The sequence below is a fragment of the Elaeis guineensis genome, chromosome 15 (assembly GCF_000442705.2).
Source record: "Elaeis guineensis isolate ETL-2024a chromosome 15, EG11, whole genome shotgun sequence".
In the NCBI taxonomy this organism is placed as follows: Eukaryota; Viridiplantae; Streptophyta; class Magnoliopsida; order Arecales; family Arecaceae; genus Elaeis; species Elaeis guineensis.
In genome coordinates this window covers 73,213,387-73,231,690 of record NC_026007.2, presented here as the reverse complement: position 1 = coordinate 73,231,690, position 18,304 = coordinate 73,213,387, and the positions used below count along the sequence as shown (strand labels likewise).

The window sequence follows — 18,304 nt, the reverse complement described above, 5'->3', positions numbered from 1 at the left end:
GCACGTTCTTTGAGGACTTCTATTCTCCCACCATTGAAAGAGAGATGCTTATGGACTTCCTTGTCTAATTTAAATCATCCGATTTAGTTTTTTTAAAAAAAAGAAAAGAGCTTTATGTATCCTTTGAATAGTTTGATTGGATTTCTTTTTTGCAATGCTAGGGATAAAAAGGGATGCTAAAGTTCATCATAAACCACCTATCTGATTTGAGGTATGCACCCGAAGGGGTATGCCAGGCAGTACTCCAAATGAAACAAAAATAAGTGCATTGAAAGTAATGCATTTTTTCAAACCAAGGCAGCCACATTCATGAATGGAAGTAGGTTTTAGATTTCAACAAAATTGCTTCAGTTCTAAGGTACTTGGATCCAAGTCAGAGCAATTCCATAGGTGGGGCAGGTCAGGTTTTCTCCCTCTTCAAAGATTAGATTTATTTTAGAAGGTTCGATCATTGACAAGGATCTTTCTTTGTCTGTTCTAACAAACTTGTTCATGTTTTGATGCACTTGGATTCATCCCAAGTCTACCCGACTTGATTGGTGCAGCGCTGGCTTCATTAGTGGTCAATGGCTGCACTCATCCAAGCCTATATATTGATTAAGATTTTTTTTTTATATAAATTTTTTTTTATGAGTTTTTAACTTCTATGCAGCAAAATCTTCATCAAATTATTCAATTATTAGTTTATGGAAATCTTGACGTGAATGTCTAAGTAGGTTTAACAAACTGGAAATTTAAGCCTAGTCACGCTTTCTGTTACCTGAAAAAGATCAGTAGGGACAGCTCAACTAATACTTTGTATATCTGACCTTTGCTATTTATTAATTTCCAGCATTTAGTTACCAAGGAAACAAAAGATAAAGTCTATAAGAAAGGCACATATATATTTAAAAATAATCGATACTGACAAAGAGCAATGTAGAAGTAAAATAAGTTAAAAAAATTAAAAAAATTGATCTAGATCGGCAAACTGATAAGGGAAAATAGAAAAAAAAATTATAATAGAAGGAAAGCAGTAGGATTTATATTCTATTTTGCAACTTGAATATTTGTATTTACCAGAAAAAATAAAAACTTGAACGTTTAATCATGCAGCTGACCGGATCCAGAAGAAGCTACTGCCTGTTTTAGATATGGACATTAATTCATTAAAAAGGAAAGATCAGGAGGTAAGCTCGCAGGCTGAGTGCTCACATCCTGGCGCTTGTCTGGGCAAAACAGTAGTATTGAGGGTTTTGAGAGAGAGATTTGGTTATTATATTCGACTGAATCGAGTGGACATTCAATGGACAGTGGCCGAGTCTTTCTCGGGGTTTTGTTAAGTTCTCTTCTCCATCGCTGACAATGGGACGAGCCGACTAACTTTACCCTTACTTCTAAGGTATTGTTATCAAAGACAGTATATAAGCTGGTCTTTGTCCGGCACAACAGAGTTCTCCTTCTCCCCCATGCCAACCCAGACAACTCATCAGTCGTCGTCACGTTCCCCTTAGAGCCCCGGAGGGTAGGAGGGAGCCGGAGAGGTGAAGGAGAAGAGGTGGCGAGGTGGGTCGCCTTCTTCAGCTCTTGAAAATTTGGATCTTTTTTATTGGCATTTGGTCGCATTTGGGCTGGCGGGTTTGGGGAGATCGGTTTAGACTTTTTTTTATGATCTTGGTTCCTCTAAAGTTTGCATTTCCGGGTGGATTTTCCGAAAAAGTTAGGATCTTGGGCGCTTCTTCAACAAAAAGTGGAGAGTTTTGGGTGGAGTGTTCGCCATGTTGCGTCTTGGAATGTGGTGCTTGAGTTTTGATTTGAAGATTTGGGTTGTGATTCAGTTTTGGGTCGTTGAAATTATAGACATTGGAGTTGTAGTCGGGAAAAAGACAACTTGAATATTTGGATCTCGTCTAGAAAGTTTGATTTCATGAGTTTTTGGAGACTTGGCTGTTATCGATTGGGCCTTCTAGGAAAAGAGTGGATTTATTTTTTGGAGCTTTTCGAAATTTTTATTCCTGCACGGATTTAAATTATATTTTTAAAGAGAGGTATATTTAAAAGTTTGATTGGATGCCATAAGATCTTGAGGACCTCTGGGTGCTGCTGATTTCGAGATCTTGTGAAAAGGAGGAAGCTTTGGAGCTTCTTTGTTTGTTAAATGAGAGGATTTTGATTTTGGCCATGGTGTTTTGAGTTCTTTAGGAGTGTTCATGGATCATTTGGGATTTTAGTTGAAAGGGAGGAAGTAGGGGCTGAAGCTTGGTGAATTATGGCCTCCATTCCTATGCCCTCTCCATCAGTGCTCCCACCATTGCCGTCTGCCTCTGCTCCACCACCACCTTCTTCCACTTCTCCTCGTCCTGCTGGTTCTCCGCCGCCGAATTTTCTGCCCAATGCCACCTCTGAACCACCGACATCATCGAATGCACCACCTCCGGCAACTGCCCCTCCCCCTGCTTCCCCTGCTCCTCCCCCTTCCCCTCCTCCTTCGCCGCCGCCACCTGTTCCATCTTCTCCACCGCCAGCTTCCCCTCCACCTGCAGCCTCGCCACCCCCACCTGCTGCCGCGTCCCCACCGCCAGCTTCCCCTCCACCTGCTTCTGCTTCTCCGCCGCCACCGATAGTGTCATCTCCTCCACCTCTTGCTTCTTCCCCACCTCCCACATTATCTCCTCCGCCACCTGCTGCGGCTTCCCCTCCACCATCTCCCTTACCTTCATCACCTCCATCAACTCCTAATTCACCTCCACCATCTTCTAGCCCTCCGTCTGCAATTGTCCCGCCACCATCGCCCTCCAGGCCTCAACCGTCACCACCATCGTCGGATTCACCTCCACCGTCGCCATTGGCGAAACCACCCGGGAGTTCACCTTCACCACCAGTCCGATGGTCACCTCCTCCTTCTGTATCCCCAGGCCCACCTTCGGATCCATCAGCATCACCACCTTCTCTTCCTTCTCCTCCTCCAGGCAATCCATTACCATTTACCCCGGCTCCACCCTCTCCTGCTTTTCCTGGTGGTTTACCCCCTCCTACCCCACCAGTGGAGAACATATCCAATCCGAATTCATCACAAGGAGGTGGTGGGATTAAAGCTGGTACTGCAGTATCTATTGCTGTGGTATCTGTTCTGATACTTAGTTTAGCAGGACTAGCCGTGTGGTTCACAAGGAAGCGTAAAAACCAGATTGGTGGATATAATGCAGGGCTTGTCCAGCCTTCACCATTTGAATCTTCAGAAATGTCAGGTAACACCTAAAACTTTCCCATGTAATTTTTTAGCATTTTATTTGACTATTGTCCTATAATTTGTTCATGACACAATCTTTTTCATTGGGAAATTCTAGAAGCATTGTTAGAAAACTTACCAAGAAAATGTTTGTGTATTGTCATGCCATTATGGCCATTTAGTTGACAGTGTTTACTTTTGCTCATTAGATGCATCCCATCGAAGATCCCCATCAGCTCCTCTAGTATATCACCATCATACTGGAAGTCAAGGAGCATTCATGAATTCACCATCTGAAGCAGGGTTGGGCAATTCAAAATCATATTTCACATATGAAGAACTATATGAGATAACCAATGGCTTCTCGACCAAGAATATTTTAGGTGAGGGTGGATTTGGTTGTGTTTACAAAGGATGCTTCCTAGATGGAAGGGAAGTGGCTGTGAAACAACTCAAAGTTGGTGGTGGACAGGGTGAGCGTGAGTTCAAAGCTGAAGTTGAGATTATCAGTCGTGTGCACCACCGTCATTTGGTTTCGCTTGTCGGGTACTGCATAGCAGAGAACCAAAGATTGCTTGTCTATGATTATGTGCCTAATAATACACTTCATTATCATCTTCATGGTAAGATACAACCTTCGCAGTGTACTCTTTTTATAATAGTAACTGATCCTTGTTTGAGATTGATGGAATTTTCATTTCTCAAATTATGCGAAGAACTTCTGTTGATTACGAATTTGCATTTGCAGGGGAAGGAAAGCCAGTTATGGATTGGCCAACCAGGGTTAAGGTTGCAGCTGGTGCAGCTCGTGGAATAGCATATCTGCATGAGGATTGTAATATTTCCATCAACATGTGCTTTTGACAAATTTGCCATCATGAATAGGCATTTATTAATTACTGGTCACTTGTTTGTTTCTCTTGGCTGTTTTATTGTTTTTGGTTAGGTCATCCCCGGATAATTCATAGAGATATAAAGTCCTCAAACATTCTATTGGATAATAGCTTTGAAGCTCAGGTTAGCCTCGATATAAGACTGTCTGTGATATATTTTCTTGATGCTCATCATACTTTTGATACTCTTGTGATTAACTCATATTTATGACCTAGGTTTCTGACTTCGGGCTCGCAAGGTTAGCTATGGATGCTTGTACACATGTTACTACTCGTGTAATGGGAACATTTGGGTAGGTGAACCACATACAATGGTATTTTTGTTACATGCTGAGTAGAGGATTCCATAAAGGTTTCATCTGAAATTTATGATGGTTTTGGCTTAAGATAAACTGAACTTATTTGTCCTTGCAGATATTTGGCTCCAGAGTATGCATCAACTGGCAAGCTGACTGAGAAATCTGATGTTTATTCTTTTGGGGTTGTGCTCCTTGAGCTTATCACTGGACGAAAACCTGTTGACTCATCACAGCCTTTGGGTGATGAGAGCCTTGTTGAGTGGGTAAGCTAGAATGGTTAAGTATTGGCATTTATCATACTGTATTGTATAAACACATTGTTCTATGGGCTCATATTTTGACCATTACGAAAGTAATGCCACCACAAAGGTTTGAATCCTAGACCTCTCACTTGAGTGAAGGCTTGAATCCGAGACCTCTCACTTGAGCAAAGAGAGGGTGCACATTACTGGACTAAAGTCATGTTGGCTTATGCTGTGGCTTCATGAATCCTTGAAATCCACTTAATAAAATCATATTTTTTTTAATATATTTTCACATAAGTTTTATAAGTGGTATGAACCTAATTAATGCGATTTGGCATGGACAAGTGACTGGTTTTTTCTAGCAGGGACATTTTTAACTCTTGATATCAGATCCAAACAATCATTTGACCCTCATTTCCTTCTCTCTCTCTCTCTCTCTCACACACACACACACACACACACATTTCTGCCTTATTCTGTCAATCACAAGTCAATCTTTCACTTAGATATAGATATAATTTAGTGTTTTAGTTCATCATCAGTGTTATCCTTTGAAAGGTTCGCAAAGTTTCAGAAGGTCAGCTAGCTCATGTTGGATAAATTCCTTCCTTGGACCTTGAAGAAATTACATAAAATTGATGGTCATGGCCTCATAGGTTGATAGATGACATTAAACTGGTCGTAGATTTCAGAATCTCAGTGAAAGCAGAGAGCATGAGGCTGGCAATATTCTTGTCTGATTGGATTGATATATCGTTTCCTTGGCACCAAAAATTGAAAAGAATTTTCCTTGGCACCAAAAAATGAAATTAAGAAGACTTGGTTCTTGTTCTTGGAAGCACCTAGGATATTTGTCCAATACTTTGAGGGATGAGGATGATGGCTTTCTTTTTATTTGATGACTGTTAAAGTTTTGATGATGGATGATTAATTTCAGAGTTTGCGATGTTACATTATAATATTGAATATGTATTGTGGTCTATATTATTTCTGTAATGAGCAGGTGATGGATTTGTGGATTTTAATGTTATTTTCTGAAGTATGGGCCATGTTATTGTGATAACTCATTGTGCTTTATGAATGTTCTTTTACTTATATCCACATATGTGTGTGTGTGTGTGTGTGGTTGTATCCTATCCAATCTGTAGCATATTTTTTTTCACGAATTGCTATATCATCATATTAATGTCATGTTGCATCCGTATCTATGTCCATGTTTCATCGGCAATAAGGTTACTAATAAACTAATCACAAGTATCAACTAACCTGTAGACCATGTAGGAAAATAGTTTGATTTGGAGTTTAAGATGTGAAATATGATCAGGTAAAGCAGCTTATCTTATGTAACTGTATCCTAGGTTGAGAGGGAACTCATAAGAGAGGATGAATAAAATTTTCTTACAATTGAGATTGGACATTTTCTATATTTTTTGACACCAGGATCTGCATCACTGGTTTGAAACACAACACTTAGGCTCTGCCTCCCACTCGAGAGCTCTGCAGTGCTTTAGGCTTTTAGTTTTGCAACCCGATAAATTATGCATAGATAAATTTTTTTTCTTCTTAAATATATTTTTTCTCTTTCTAAGCAGCAAAGTTTACTACAAGAGAAAATGCTTGGAATCTTGCAAACTGAGCAAATATTTGGCAGCACACAATGTGAAAAATCCTTGACACCCATTCTCCACTCCAAGGAAATTACTGCCCATAAAAAGTCCTGCTCAAGCATATGTCATTTCTCATTTCCACTCAAGTTTCCTCAGATTTTTTCTAACTTATCATTATTCAAATGATAACCTCTGATTTAATTAACTGCAAATGTAATATTTCAGGCACGACCATTTCTGGGCCATGCACTTGAAACTGGAGAGTTTGAAGAAATACCTGATCCTAGGCTTGAAAAGAACTATAACCAAAGTGAGATGTTTCATATGATTGAAGCAGCTGCAGCATGTGTCCGCCACTCAGGAGCAATGAGGCCTCGAATGAGTAAGGTATTAATTTTGACAATGGAATCAAGGTTCTTATTTGTTAGAGGAACGTTGTACTTCACATGCTATTTTAACCTATTCTTTTCTCCCAGGTTGTGAGAGTCCTTGATAGCTTAGCTGACAATGACCTTAACAATGGTGTTAAACCGGGTCAAAGTGAACTCTTCAATGCACCACAATCAGCTGAAATCAGACTATTTCAGAGGATGGCATTTGGTAGTCAGGATTACAGCACTGACTTCAGCCAAACTAGTTTCAGCCAAGCTAGTTGGAAGAGTCGATCAGGGTTGTAAACAGGTTACTTTTTGGCCTTAACATCGAGACTATTTGTTTTCTCTTTTTCCTCTTTTTGTGTTAGTTATTCTTTTATACAGAAGGATCGATGTCTTATGGATTTTTCCGTATTCTTTCTATAGTTAATAAAGTGTTGGCTTTTAAATTTTGATAAAGTTAGGCGCTTTTAATGCCCGCGTCTATAATTTCTTCTTCATTTCCTGATACTGCATTCTGAAGGAGGCAGTAAAGGCTTGTCTGCATGAAATATTACCGACTGCAGTGCCAGAACTTAAACTGAGTAACAGTTTTTGGACATTATCACTGTGGTGAGTCTTTGGTGTTCAAGTAAAAACAGTTTGAATTGTGCAGCCTGCATGAGAATTTTCAAAGGGTTTTATCAGGAGTTTTGAAGGGTATACATGCAAATAAACCTTTAGATTGAGGAGAAGTTATTTTCCGGCATCCTATGAATACTATCATTTCAATCGTTAACCGATGCTTCAGTAAAGCATTCTCCTTTCAGAAATTTTACCGGTTACATTAAGGGTGGCCCCTGCAATCCCACCTTACTTTTTTGATAGTATTTCCCTTATTCATATTTCTATATAGGGCTGCTCGACAACTTGATCCTCTGCCTCAGAAAATGAATGGTTTCCTATGTTAAAATCTTGTTGCATGAGCTTCAAGTGCATAATGTTAAAGATATAGTTTACCATCAACTTAGTTTCAATGTTTCACGAGAGGCCTCCCTCCTGTAACAAATGACCTCACCGAGTAATCAGCATGGATTTGCAAAAATTTGATTCCAAGTTCAGATAACAACATGAACTGCTCGTGTAGTTTTCTGGTGAAGGTTTTACTTCGAGTTTCGCTGCTAATCTACAATTGGTTTGGATGGCTAACCTACGTGTCTCTTTGCATTGCATGATATTGCTGGCCGTTGAGCTTAAAATCTCGTTCTTGAGATTCCTGCAATCATCCACAAGTATTGGCACTGATAGACTTGTATTCACAGGACATAGGTATCAATTGTCCTTGTGTTTTGGTATCAACAAACTCATAAAATATCATTGCAGTATTTGCAATGAGGACCTGCCAGAGGTCTTGATGCAAACTAAAAGTTACATGAACATTTTTTCCCCCTAGAGAAAAGTAATGTTTCCGGAACTGGACCGGCCAGGTCGACCGGTCGGACTGAGAACTGATTTTAATTCTAGAGTGGAACTTGGGTAGGACTCGTTGATCTTCAACCTGCAAAAAACCAATAAAAATCAGTGAATCAGTTGGCCCGTGATGAACCGGTCGGGCGATGGGTTAATCATTGGTGGATAAAAAATCACTGAGGATATTCTGGATCAGTTCCGACTCTTCGTCTTTGACATCTTCAGGGTCCACTACACCCATCCAAACCCACTGCCTCTCCTCCCTGAGCCTCAGATCTTCTATCAAAACCATCTTTTCATCTTCTTCTCTCTCCATCTCAGAGAGACAATCTCGTGGGAGAATTAGAAAAAGAATCCAAGCTCGCAAGAGTCCTCTTCTCAGAGTCTCTACAGCAGGCCCCTAGTCTACCCCTTCTTTGGTAGAAACAATTTCAACTGGTTCGGAAATCCCCTCCAAGATGATAGCTTGGCTATACGACGAGTACAGGGTCGCCAGTGTCTTGCAGTTCGACGAGAGTGTCTCGATCCTGGAGGTGAAGGAAGATCTAGTCCTCATCAAGGTGGTAGTTGCCACTCTCAATCCGATGGATTTCAAGAGGAGGCAGGGAAAATTCAAAGCAACTGTTTCCTCTCTTCCAATGAGTTTCACTTTTTATCTTTCAATCTTTGTCTCTCTTTACTCTGAGTCAGTTTTATTTTCCTCTTTTTAGATTCTTGTCCATGGGTTTATGGCTCCAAATATTTTGTTTTTCCCATATGCAAAGAGTACTTCTTTATCAAGCTCTACTTTTATAAGAAGTATAGAAGTAGGATCAGATATCCTTACTGATCTGCCTCTCTATAATGTATTGTAATATTTAGCATGTGCATCAGCAATCATTACCACAGACAAGGATGGAAGCCTGATGTTTTCAAAAAGAGAACTACAAGAAAAATGTGTATATAAATCTTACTTCTGCATTTCTTTTTGGCGGAAGGATGATTTGCTATTTTTTTATATAAGATTTTCTTCATGCCATCCCTTTTAGCGAGGAGAGAGATGAATATTTATTTATTTATTTTTTATTTTGATGATCGAGATGATTTGCATAATTATACTCTCCTTCCTCTCTTTTCCGTCCTTCTCCATCGTATCATGCTGATGTTATGGATCAATTAACCGGGCCAACTGGTTGACCCGGTTGACCCCGATCTTTTTTTTCATTCTGATCCGTTGTCCGGTTCGATTTTGAAAACGTCGAAGAAAAGAAGGTTTCGTAACACCAATTACCCTTCTCTGCCACTGCAATCGAGTCTCCATGACAAGAAAGCCAAAGCCAGTTAATAACTTCCCCCGTCCTCGCTTGAACTTGGCCTTGGCTTTTTTTTTTTTTTTTTTTAATAGGGCTCCCTACCCGGACCTAATCTCTTGATTTCTAAGGTTGCCAACCTGACCTGACCAAATCTGAACAATATTTGCACAATGAAGCTAACCAAATGTGAACCTCATTTGACCCAAATCCAACTTGACTCCACCTAATATGGCCAGCCCCATTTGTGTTTTAGTTGCACTTTTCTCCAGGTAATTGGGTCATTTTCTGGTCAAACTTGATCAAGGTTTACCGCCATGGCCGGTGGGACCTTCCGATATCAAAATTAAGAACGTAGGTTGCATCTTGCATGTCAAAAAGTGTGATCAAGGAGAGAAAATGTTGGATATTTCAAAATAATATAGGTTTTAGGGTTTTGTTTTACAGTTCATCCAGTTAATTGTTGTGGTGGCTGATCAATTGGCGTCTTTTCCAAAACATCCAGGGTTCAAAACCTTTGGTCAATATTTTCTAATTTATTGGTAATGACTAAACATCCCTGATGACAAACATGTAGGCTTAGAAGCGTCAAACAAAGCGATATTTTTTTTCTGAGGCAAATCAAATGAAGCAATACTTAAAGCCGTGCCATTCTTTCTCAACTCACTTCCACAACAAGCCTTTAGCCTTAACAAGTTATGGTCCTCGTTGCACCACCTTGGCACTTTCTAAAGCAATGGAGCAATCCCTTCTTCTCTTCCTCTTTCTTTCTCCTTGGTGTCCCTTGGAGGAGTGCAGCCTATTCGCCATGGACGACTGTGCCGTGGTATATATATGTTGTTGCTGCCCTTGCTTGCTCCTCCAAATCACAGCATTCCTCTTCACGAGATTACGGCGTTTTATTGCAGTGAAGTTGAAGAAAATTGTGCTAGCAGAAGCTCCAAAAGAGATTGAAGGAACAGGAATATGTGATTGGAGAGAGAGATATGAATTGGAGAGGGAAGAGGCATTGGGGGCAAAAGAAGTGCACGATATTATTATTGGAGAGAAGCTTCTTATAAATAATTTTTTTTAAAAAAAAAAAATTTATGATGGTGAATATTGAATGGATGTCTGGTCAGGACACCACCTCTCAGGATCTTTTCAGTACTGCGCGATGCAGCAAGAAGAAAGAAGAAATAAAATAAAAAATAATCAAAATACGTGGATCAGCCACAAAAGGGCTCGTCTCCACGGGGCATGCAAGCTTCACTATAAAAAAAAAATTTTACAAGAGGAGTTCTCATCCTCAATCCTCGTATATCCAATTTCTCCCTCACAGAAAGTTTTCCCTCACAAAAGCTCTTTCTCTTAGAAGACCCCCTTGAACCCCTGAAGCGACCGCTGTCCGCTGTCCAGGAGTCCTGCTTCTTCTCTCTATAGTGTACGGTAGCTCTCTCTCTTCTTCACAGGGTCTGTTCTCTAGATTTTCTACGGTTGTACGAAGCCGCGCGCGATCACAGCAAAAACGAGCCACCCTACTTTCTGTTCACTGATCAGACCCTTTTAAAGGACTTAAAACTAATTAGATTTAGTTTAGATCTTCTAAACAAGCCCAAACAAACCCCAGATCAAGCCCGGACTATTGGATCGTGATCGGGAGCTTTCTGGACCGTCCGATCGCACGTCGGTCCATGAAACAGTATCGTGGACCGCCGAAACGCGTGGGAAATGCCCATGCGGTCCACGCACTGGGTCGTGGATCACCCGATCCATGATGGATCAGGGTACAGGCCCCAAGCGCGGTGCTTGGGCCTGGGCCGGCCCGCACCGAGCGCTTGGGCCCGAGCCATGCCTCGCGCGTGCGCCTAGGCCAGGCCTCGTGCCTCGCATTGGGCAGCACCTTGCGCGCCTGGCCCGCGTGCTGCCGTGCGCTGGGCGGCGTCCCGCTTGCGGCCGTGCCGCCGCCGCCACTCCGCCGGCCTGCCACCGGTCCTCCATCTTCTCGAGTTGTATGCTGACTTCAAAAGTACGTATCTTCTTCGTCCGAATTCTGTTTGGAGTGATATTAGTTTCGTTGGACTCCGTTTTTCATTACGGACCTCGCTGTGGGCTCAATATGGATCGAATCTCGAAACGTCAAATCCTAACAGTGAAAGGAGAAAGCTCTTCTTTGGAGGCTGACAAGTTGTGGGAGGAGTTCGTTGAGGAAGAAGGGCTATCCTGGTTTGGCAGCCTTTGGAACACAGCAAGTTGATGTCAGCTTGGCACGGTTTTCTTCTACATAAAGCTACTCCCAATTTATTTATGTGAATGAATCCATTGCGAATCAGAGTCGATTTATGATGAGATTGAGACATGACTCAGGAGCATGATCAGGCGCAATTGTGGCATGGTTCGAGCGTGTGATCGGGTGCAACTTGTGGCTTTGTCAGAATCTATTAATGTTCACACATAATCAACCCGGCATGAAAGTTATCATAGAATTTGGATATAGGGTTGATCACCTGAGCAGGATAAGCTCAAGGTGGTTTTATGGATTCCTTCTTGTCCTCATAATTGATCACAGTTGAAGAAGATTCCATATCGTAGTGTTATTCATATGGAGTATAGAACATGAAGTCAAGTTACTACACCAAAACATGAATCCAAATCATTTATCGAGAGCATAGAATCCTCTACAATCTTAGCCATCAGAAATTCTTCCAATCAAGGTCAATTTTTAATGGACAAGCAACTTTGAGCCGCATCCAATTCACGATCGATAACTTTATAGTGCTAGCTGCAGAAAATTCATAGAGATATTCCAAATTTTTATCATCTGTACAATTTTTCTCTTCTGTCTAATATTCTAATTCACTTGATATGGTAGTTAACTCAGAAAAATTTGAAAAAAATTCTCATGTATATTCTTTTTTGAGCTGATAGATGATGAAGAGAAAATCAAGCTGAATATTTTTGACCTGCTGAAATCTGTGAGGCAGCAGACAGCTAAATTAGGCTTCCAACATGATTTGTAATGATCAAATATTTGGGACACCAAGGTTTATCCTAACCAGATTAACTGAGCGACTTCATTCGCAGAACACCGTATCGATCAACTAAAATGTTGCCATGTGCCCTTTGCGGCCTATAAAAGAACCCGTCTCCCTCTCTGCCGCCGCCCCCGATCTCTTGGACGTCTTCGTGCTCTCCTTCCCATCTGCCGCCCTTCGCGCACACTTCTCGCCCTCCTACTCCGACCCTCGCTCAGTTGAGTTCTTTTCTCCTCCTCTCTCTCTTAAAAAAGCTTGTTTAAAACCCTATTTCTGCTGGTAGAACCATAAATCCATGGAACGATGGAGCTGCACTGCTCCGCTAGCCGTATTCCCACCATCATCTCCGGCCCCGGCCGCCAGAACAACCAATTCTTGGACAAATAAGCCTTCTTCTTAAGTCTCTCTTCGTCTCCTCACTTTCCCTCGTCGTACAAAGGAGTATCTATGGGCATTTCTCGTCGGACTGGTGTTTTTTTTTTTTTCTTTCCCATTTTGCATTTACCCTCTTGGGTTGGACCTGGACAGGGTTTGGTTTTTTACACGTCGACAAGCGTTTTTGAGCCTGTACTTGGCAAGTACTAAAATTTTACCTTGAGAGCCTGTTTGTTGAAGTTTGATGTTACGACATTCTTATAAATCATATTTGGTTTTAAATATCAAAGAATGAAAGCTTTTGAAACTCTAACCTCACAGCTTCCAAGTTAAATCAAACCAATAGGGTTTCAATCACGGTTACATCTTTGCTTCACTTCTTATTATTGACATCTTCTGATGTTTTTCTTGATCCTAAGATTTGATTTCATCCTTATCGTGGTATTGGTGTAATTCGACGAATTGTTTTGTTTTCTCATTTTGTGTACCCTTTCGATGTAAATATTTCAAATGTAGTCGTAGTGTTCTTGAATCTTGTGTGATATTATTTTTTTCTTGATTTAATCTTGAGTTTCCAAGATCAGTCATTGACCATTATGTGCTGTTTGTGCTGTGAAATTTTTAATATTTATACTAGGTTGGTAGAATATTATTTGAATCTGAAAAGTTGCCCATTTTTGTGGTGAGATGTGACTGTTTGAAAATGGTTATCTTGCTCTTTAGTGATTTGGTCGAATTAATCCAAGAAATATGCGAGGATTCGATGAATAACCAAATGTTGCAAATTTCATGCTTCTGAGTATGGCACCAATGATGAATACCCATCCTACTGAAAACGTTAGAAAGGAACGTTTCGTTCTGATGCACTGGATAGTTTCTCCCATCATTCCTGGTAGAACTTTCATCTCCAAAATAGTTTCATGATTATAGAATGCTTTATATGTTACCATACCATGGTCGTTGAACACCTTAGTTTGCATTTTGCAACATGCTTGCTTCCTTTTTAAACTTATATGCTAATAGTTAGAATGGTTTTTCATAGGTAAAAATTTTTTGTCTTTAGTCCAACCTCCTTTATGTCACCTTCTCTTTCAGGCAAGGATATTATCTCCAGGGATGTGTCATCTACTTATAACTTCCACCAGAACTCTACTTTGATAACTTACATATCACATGGGCTATCAATTAAAGTGTTTTTTTTTTTTTCATTTGCTTCATGTAGTCAGGAACCCTAACACTGGTACATCAATTAGGAAGGTGTAGCATGTGGGAATAGGGTAGTCATAATCAGGACATGACTTCCTCATTTGGACAGCCTTTCTTATACAAAGCCAAGCTCTCTATATACTCTTAACTGCAGAATTCTAAGTTTGTAAATCCTGTTCTTTTGGATTTTTCTGCATCATGAGGTAGCCAATTCTGTTCTTTTTAATTCATTTACTTCATGTAGTCAGGAACCTTGACATGGGTATATCAATTAGGAAGGTGTAGCATGTGGGAATAGGGTAGTCATAATCAGGACAGGAGTTCCTAATTTGGACAGCCTTTCTTATACAAAGCCATGCTCTCTGTATACTCTTAATTGCAGAATTATAAGTTTATAAATCCTGTTCTTTTGGATTTTTCTGCATCATGAGGTAGCCAATGATCAGTTCCTTCAGTCTTAATGTAGCCACTTTGCTGATCGGCAAACCACATCATCCTGAACTAAGTAGTTTGTGCAACTTTTTTTTTCCTTTTGGCACTATATAGCTTCAGGTAAATATGTGAAAATTCCTTCATCAACATTTGAACAGCAAAAAATGATCACATCATCTCCATGTTGTGCCTAGCTAGAATAACCTACTGGCAGAACTGTTATATGGCATTTGGTTTCTTGTTTGTACCATGGCCTCCAGAATTAAAATACTGAGAAGAGAATGGACCCTCTTGTCACAATCTTCATGCAATCTAAAAGCAACTACAAGAATTCCATTAACTAACAGTAAAATATGAGCTAATCTACTGTGACTCTGGAACCAAGTTCATCTGCAGCAGGTAAGAAAGTCCAATTCCACGTAATTATATGCCTTCTTCAAGCCAGTTTTAACAAGGCGGCCCACACCTTGTGGATATCAATTCTTAAAGGAAAAGGGCAGTGCGAGATAATTAAGGTTTTGAGGGATTCATGTTTTTGGTCCAATGTAACATTGTTGCAGCCTACTTTGGTTTCACCTCCCCTGTTCTGTGAGCTACCCGATGGGTGTCTGAAGAGGGCAGAGTTAGTTATTTATTCTTCTGAATTTGTGTATTTTCTCCCTCTCCCCCTTTGTTCCTGTTTCCTTCTTTATTTCTTGGCCTTTCCAGGCTTCCCTTTTGGTGTAGTCTGTAAACTGTTCTTGATTGTACTGAATTTTGATTGTCTTACCATCTTTTGCATCAGGGGGAAAAAAGAATGGTCCACACTCTTACCTTTTGCCCCCAAGAGTGACACATCCATACACAAAAAGAATTTTGTTTTGGCCAGAAATGCACTTTGCTTTAGTGTAACTTTATGAGACATTTTTATCAATGAAATCTTTTTCTGTTTGATATTCCTTATTACCTACATGGATTAACTTTTAAGTTTGTTTCACATATAAACAGATATTTACATTTGTGCTATTTATTTTCCCTAAACAATCTTGTTTTCTTATTTCTAAAATTTTGTCCTGTGTTTTCTTTTGTGTGGTCGAATGATCAGAAAATGCCATTGGGATTGATTAGGGGGTTAGGGAGGGCGATGCGGAGGAAACGAACTTCATCACTAAATATATTATCTTCAAAAAGAGGGCCTCGAGACTATTACAAGGGAAAGAACTGCAAGCCCACTGGTTTTCACACTCGTAAAGGTTACCACTATCTTCTTACTTCATTCGACACTTTATTTGCTCGAATTTGTGTGGAAATTGAAGAACTATGCCATATATTTGCATGTGAACAAACAAGAACACGAACAGACTAATGTCTTAGAAAAACTTGCTGTATTCTTAATGTCTAGTCTTCCAGGATTCATTGCATTCCCCTCTTTCCAAAAATTGCCAAGTGATTTTACACCAGTTCTATAGATTGTTAAAAGGTCAAGTTGTTGGTTAAAATAGGTGAACAATACCAAACCCAGTTGGTGGAATTGGCCTTGTTGGTTAAGTTTAACTGGTGTCGTAATTTTTTTAGTAGAAAACTTTTTTAAAATTATTTTCCTTGTTCTGAACAATAGCTTAGTTTGTGACATAAAGTTTGATTTGGAGTCAAATTTGGTGAAATGCGATTTTGATTGTTTGCGGTCAATCATATTGGACAGGTGGGTATGTTGTGATGGATGAAAAGTTGCCTCATTATGTGGTACCAGATTTGACTGACTTTAAGGTAATTTCTATGTTGCTAGCATCATAATTCATAATGGCATAGTCATTTTTAAAGCATGTAATCTGACTTTGAATTAAGTCTCTGATCAAGCGATCATGCTGGGAAAGGAAAAATCACTTGTCAGTTATAATGTAAAAGCTACTTTGTATGCTATGATGTTCCTATCATGACTTTTAGTATAGCATATTGTTTTTGTGTTGTAGTATATTACTATCTTGTGTCATGTAGGACATAGAATGCCCTGATGTAACTGTATCATGATACATACTGGATATTGTATATAGCTAAAGCATTGCATGCAACACTAGTATATTGTGTCAACATAGTTGTGGTGTACCAACACAATAGCATAGTACTTCACAGTACAATTACATGGTGTTCAGTAACACTAATTTAAAATCCAGGTTTGAAGCTTTATTGGAAACAGCAGCGATCCAAACCTGCTTGAATTATGATGATTAGTTTTGGCTAGAATTTTGGCTGAAATGGACTAGTCTCATTTGGATATGAAGGTTACCTGCTGGTTATTTTTGACTAGATGGCACATGCAAAAGTTTTTATCATTTGTAGAAGCATAGTCATCTTGCACATGCACTGATCTCAATCAGCCCAACTTGTGATGAAATTTGAATTACCACTATTCTTCTTCTTCTTTCTATTTTTCTAATTTTGGTATATATACTGGTGCAGCTGAAGCCTTATGTATCACAGTGCCCAAGAGATGCAACTGCAACTTCCTCGGCAGACTCGGCAGGGTCTGCTGATACAGCCAAGTAAAGCTATGTGATGTCTGCTGCTTGCCACTGCAGGGTCTCGGATCAGTTGTACGAAATCCTGTCCCCGCTGCAATATTGCATGGTAATGGCAGAAATTCTTGAATGAGTGGATCTAAAGTTGAAGGCTTGCTTTTCTCCGTAGAACTAATGAAGCTCTTTAGCATAATTGGGTTAGGCCTCTGTATCTTCAACAAAGCACCGATGAAGTGCCCTGCAAAAGAAATTTTTCAGATAGAATGTTTAATTTTAAACCCCCGTGACAATGACACCGGCTTACAGCTTTCTATCGCCAATTTTTGGCAGTCGTCCGGATACTCTTCTAATTATTGTTTTGTCGGGATTCCGGTTCCTTATGCATTTCCACAGGGATATTTGGTATGGTGTGATTCATCCAAGATCAAAGGTGATGTGGATGGAGATAATGAGATCATCTTCGCTCCTCAAATCATCATACAATGCAGTGGTAGAAAATTCGCTCTTGAGGATAGGTATTCAATATTATTCTGTAATATTTTTTTTATATGAGGTGGATGGTTGAGACATCTTTTTCACAAAAAAAAATGAACACATCTTCCTAAAGAAGAGAAGGATTGTATGCGGATACTTGAGCATCATCTTTATGAGAGAAATTTTTTCTTTTTTCATCATATTGAAAAAATTTATTTGATTTTATTCTAAAATTTTTTCTATCTCTATCTTTCATCTCAACTCATAAATAATTTATTTGAGATATTTTTGATATCATATGATCGCTGATTTTGAATTCTTATAGCATATCAAATCAATAATTTATATATATAATAAATCAAATATAATAATTTTAAACCATTAAGGATTAGATCATCTTAAAATTTAGTCAATCATAATCAATGATCTTAGATCTTGCCGGTGAAAGTTGAAAGCAACACACAGGTGTAAGAAACAGTAAATTACCCCACTGATTCGGGCAATGGCCGCTAATGTCCAAGAAAAATACAACGAAATAATCACCCCGATCGCCGCTGATACCATACGTTGCCACAACGGTGGGACCGCAGTTCAGCCCACTCATACCATACGTAATCATAATAGGACTGCGGTTCAGCACCATTCAGAATAATTAATGCAAGAGCACTCAAACGCTATAAGTATCCCGGAAAACACATGAGAGCCAATCAAGCAAATTGTCCAAGCATTATGAAACACGCCTTTACGAGAGCCACCATCATCGTCATCCCCATGATCATCTCGATACTTAAGAAGCCATCTAATAAGCAGTAACAGATGCAGACCTGAATTTCCTAATCATCCAAAAAATCTTAGAACTGAGATGAAATGTAATTTCAATGCGTCAAATCACACCAAATTAACAGACACACCCATACCTGTCAACTGGACCCCTGATAGGACAT

General features: G+C 39.7%; 2 protein-coding genes across 3 annotated transcripts; both read left to right on the top strand.

Annotated features, from left to right (window-relative positions):
- Positions 1 to 1,217: 1,217 nt before the first annotated feature.
- LOC105058714 (proline-rich receptor-like protein kinase PERK8) lies at positions 1,218 to 7,106 on the top strand. 2 transcript variants are annotated; one of them, XR_834159.3, is made up of 9 exons: positions 1,218 to 3,227; positions 3,418 to 3,831; positions 3,957 to 4,043; positions 4,155 to 4,225; positions 4,318 to 4,394; positions 4,516 to 4,663; positions 6,238 to 6,359; positions 6,478 to 6,639; positions 6,729 to 6,942. XR_834159.3 is itself a non-coding variant. In XM_010941732.3 (8 exons), exons 1-8 carry the CDS (start codon positions 2,249 to 2,251, stop codon positions 6,927 to 6,929), a joined length of 2,139 nt encoding a protein of 712 aa, XP_010940034.2. In that variant the 5' UTR covers positions 1,242 to 2,248; the 3' UTR covers positions 6,930 to 7,106. The 2 variants fall into 2 exon arrangements, 1 of the variants encoding a protein (XP_010940034.2); XM_010941732.3 differs by lacking the exon at positions 6,238 to 6,359 and having other exon boundaries at positions 1,242 to 3,227; positions 6,729 to 7,106.
- Positions 7,107 to 12,440: 5,334 nt separating this feature from the next.
- LOC105058712 (uncharacterized) lies at positions 12,441 to 17,215 on the top strand. The gene is made up of 4 exons (XM_010941730.4): positions 12,441 to 12,595; positions 15,476 to 15,623; positions 16,073 to 16,137; positions 16,828 to 17,215. Exons 1-4 carry the CDS (start codon positions 12,458 to 12,460, stop codon positions 16,912 to 16,914), a joined length of 438 nt encoding a protein of 145 aa, XP_010940032.2. The 5' UTR covers positions 12,441 to 12,457; the 3' UTR covers positions 16,915 to 17,215.
- Positions 17,216 to 18,304: the final 1,089 nt, after the last annotated feature.

Coding starts and splice junctions, on each gene's coding strand:
- LOC105058714 (XM_010941732.3), top strand. CDS start 2,249: ATGGCCTCCATTCCTATGCCCTCTCCATCAGTGCTCCCACCATTGCCG. Junction 3,832..3,956: donor ACTTCATTATCATCTTCATG/GTAAGATACAAC, acceptor TTGCATTTGCAG/GGGAAGGAAAGCCAGTTATG. Junction 4,395..4,515: donor CGTGTAATGGGAACATTTGG/GTAGGTGAACCA, acceptor TTGTCCTTGCAG/ATATTTGGCTCCAGAGTATG.
- LOC105058712 (XM_010941730.4), top strand. CDS start 12,458: ATGTGCCCTTTGCGGCCTATAAAAGAACCCGTCTCCCTCTCTGCCGCC. Junction 15,624..16,072: donor TGGTTTTCACACTCGTAAAG/GTTACCACTATC, acceptor CATATTGGACAG/GTGGGTATGTTGTGATGGAT. Junction 16,138..16,827: donor CAGATTTGACTGACTTTAAG/GTAATTTCTATG, acceptor ATACTGGTGCAG/CTGAAGCCTTATGTATCACA.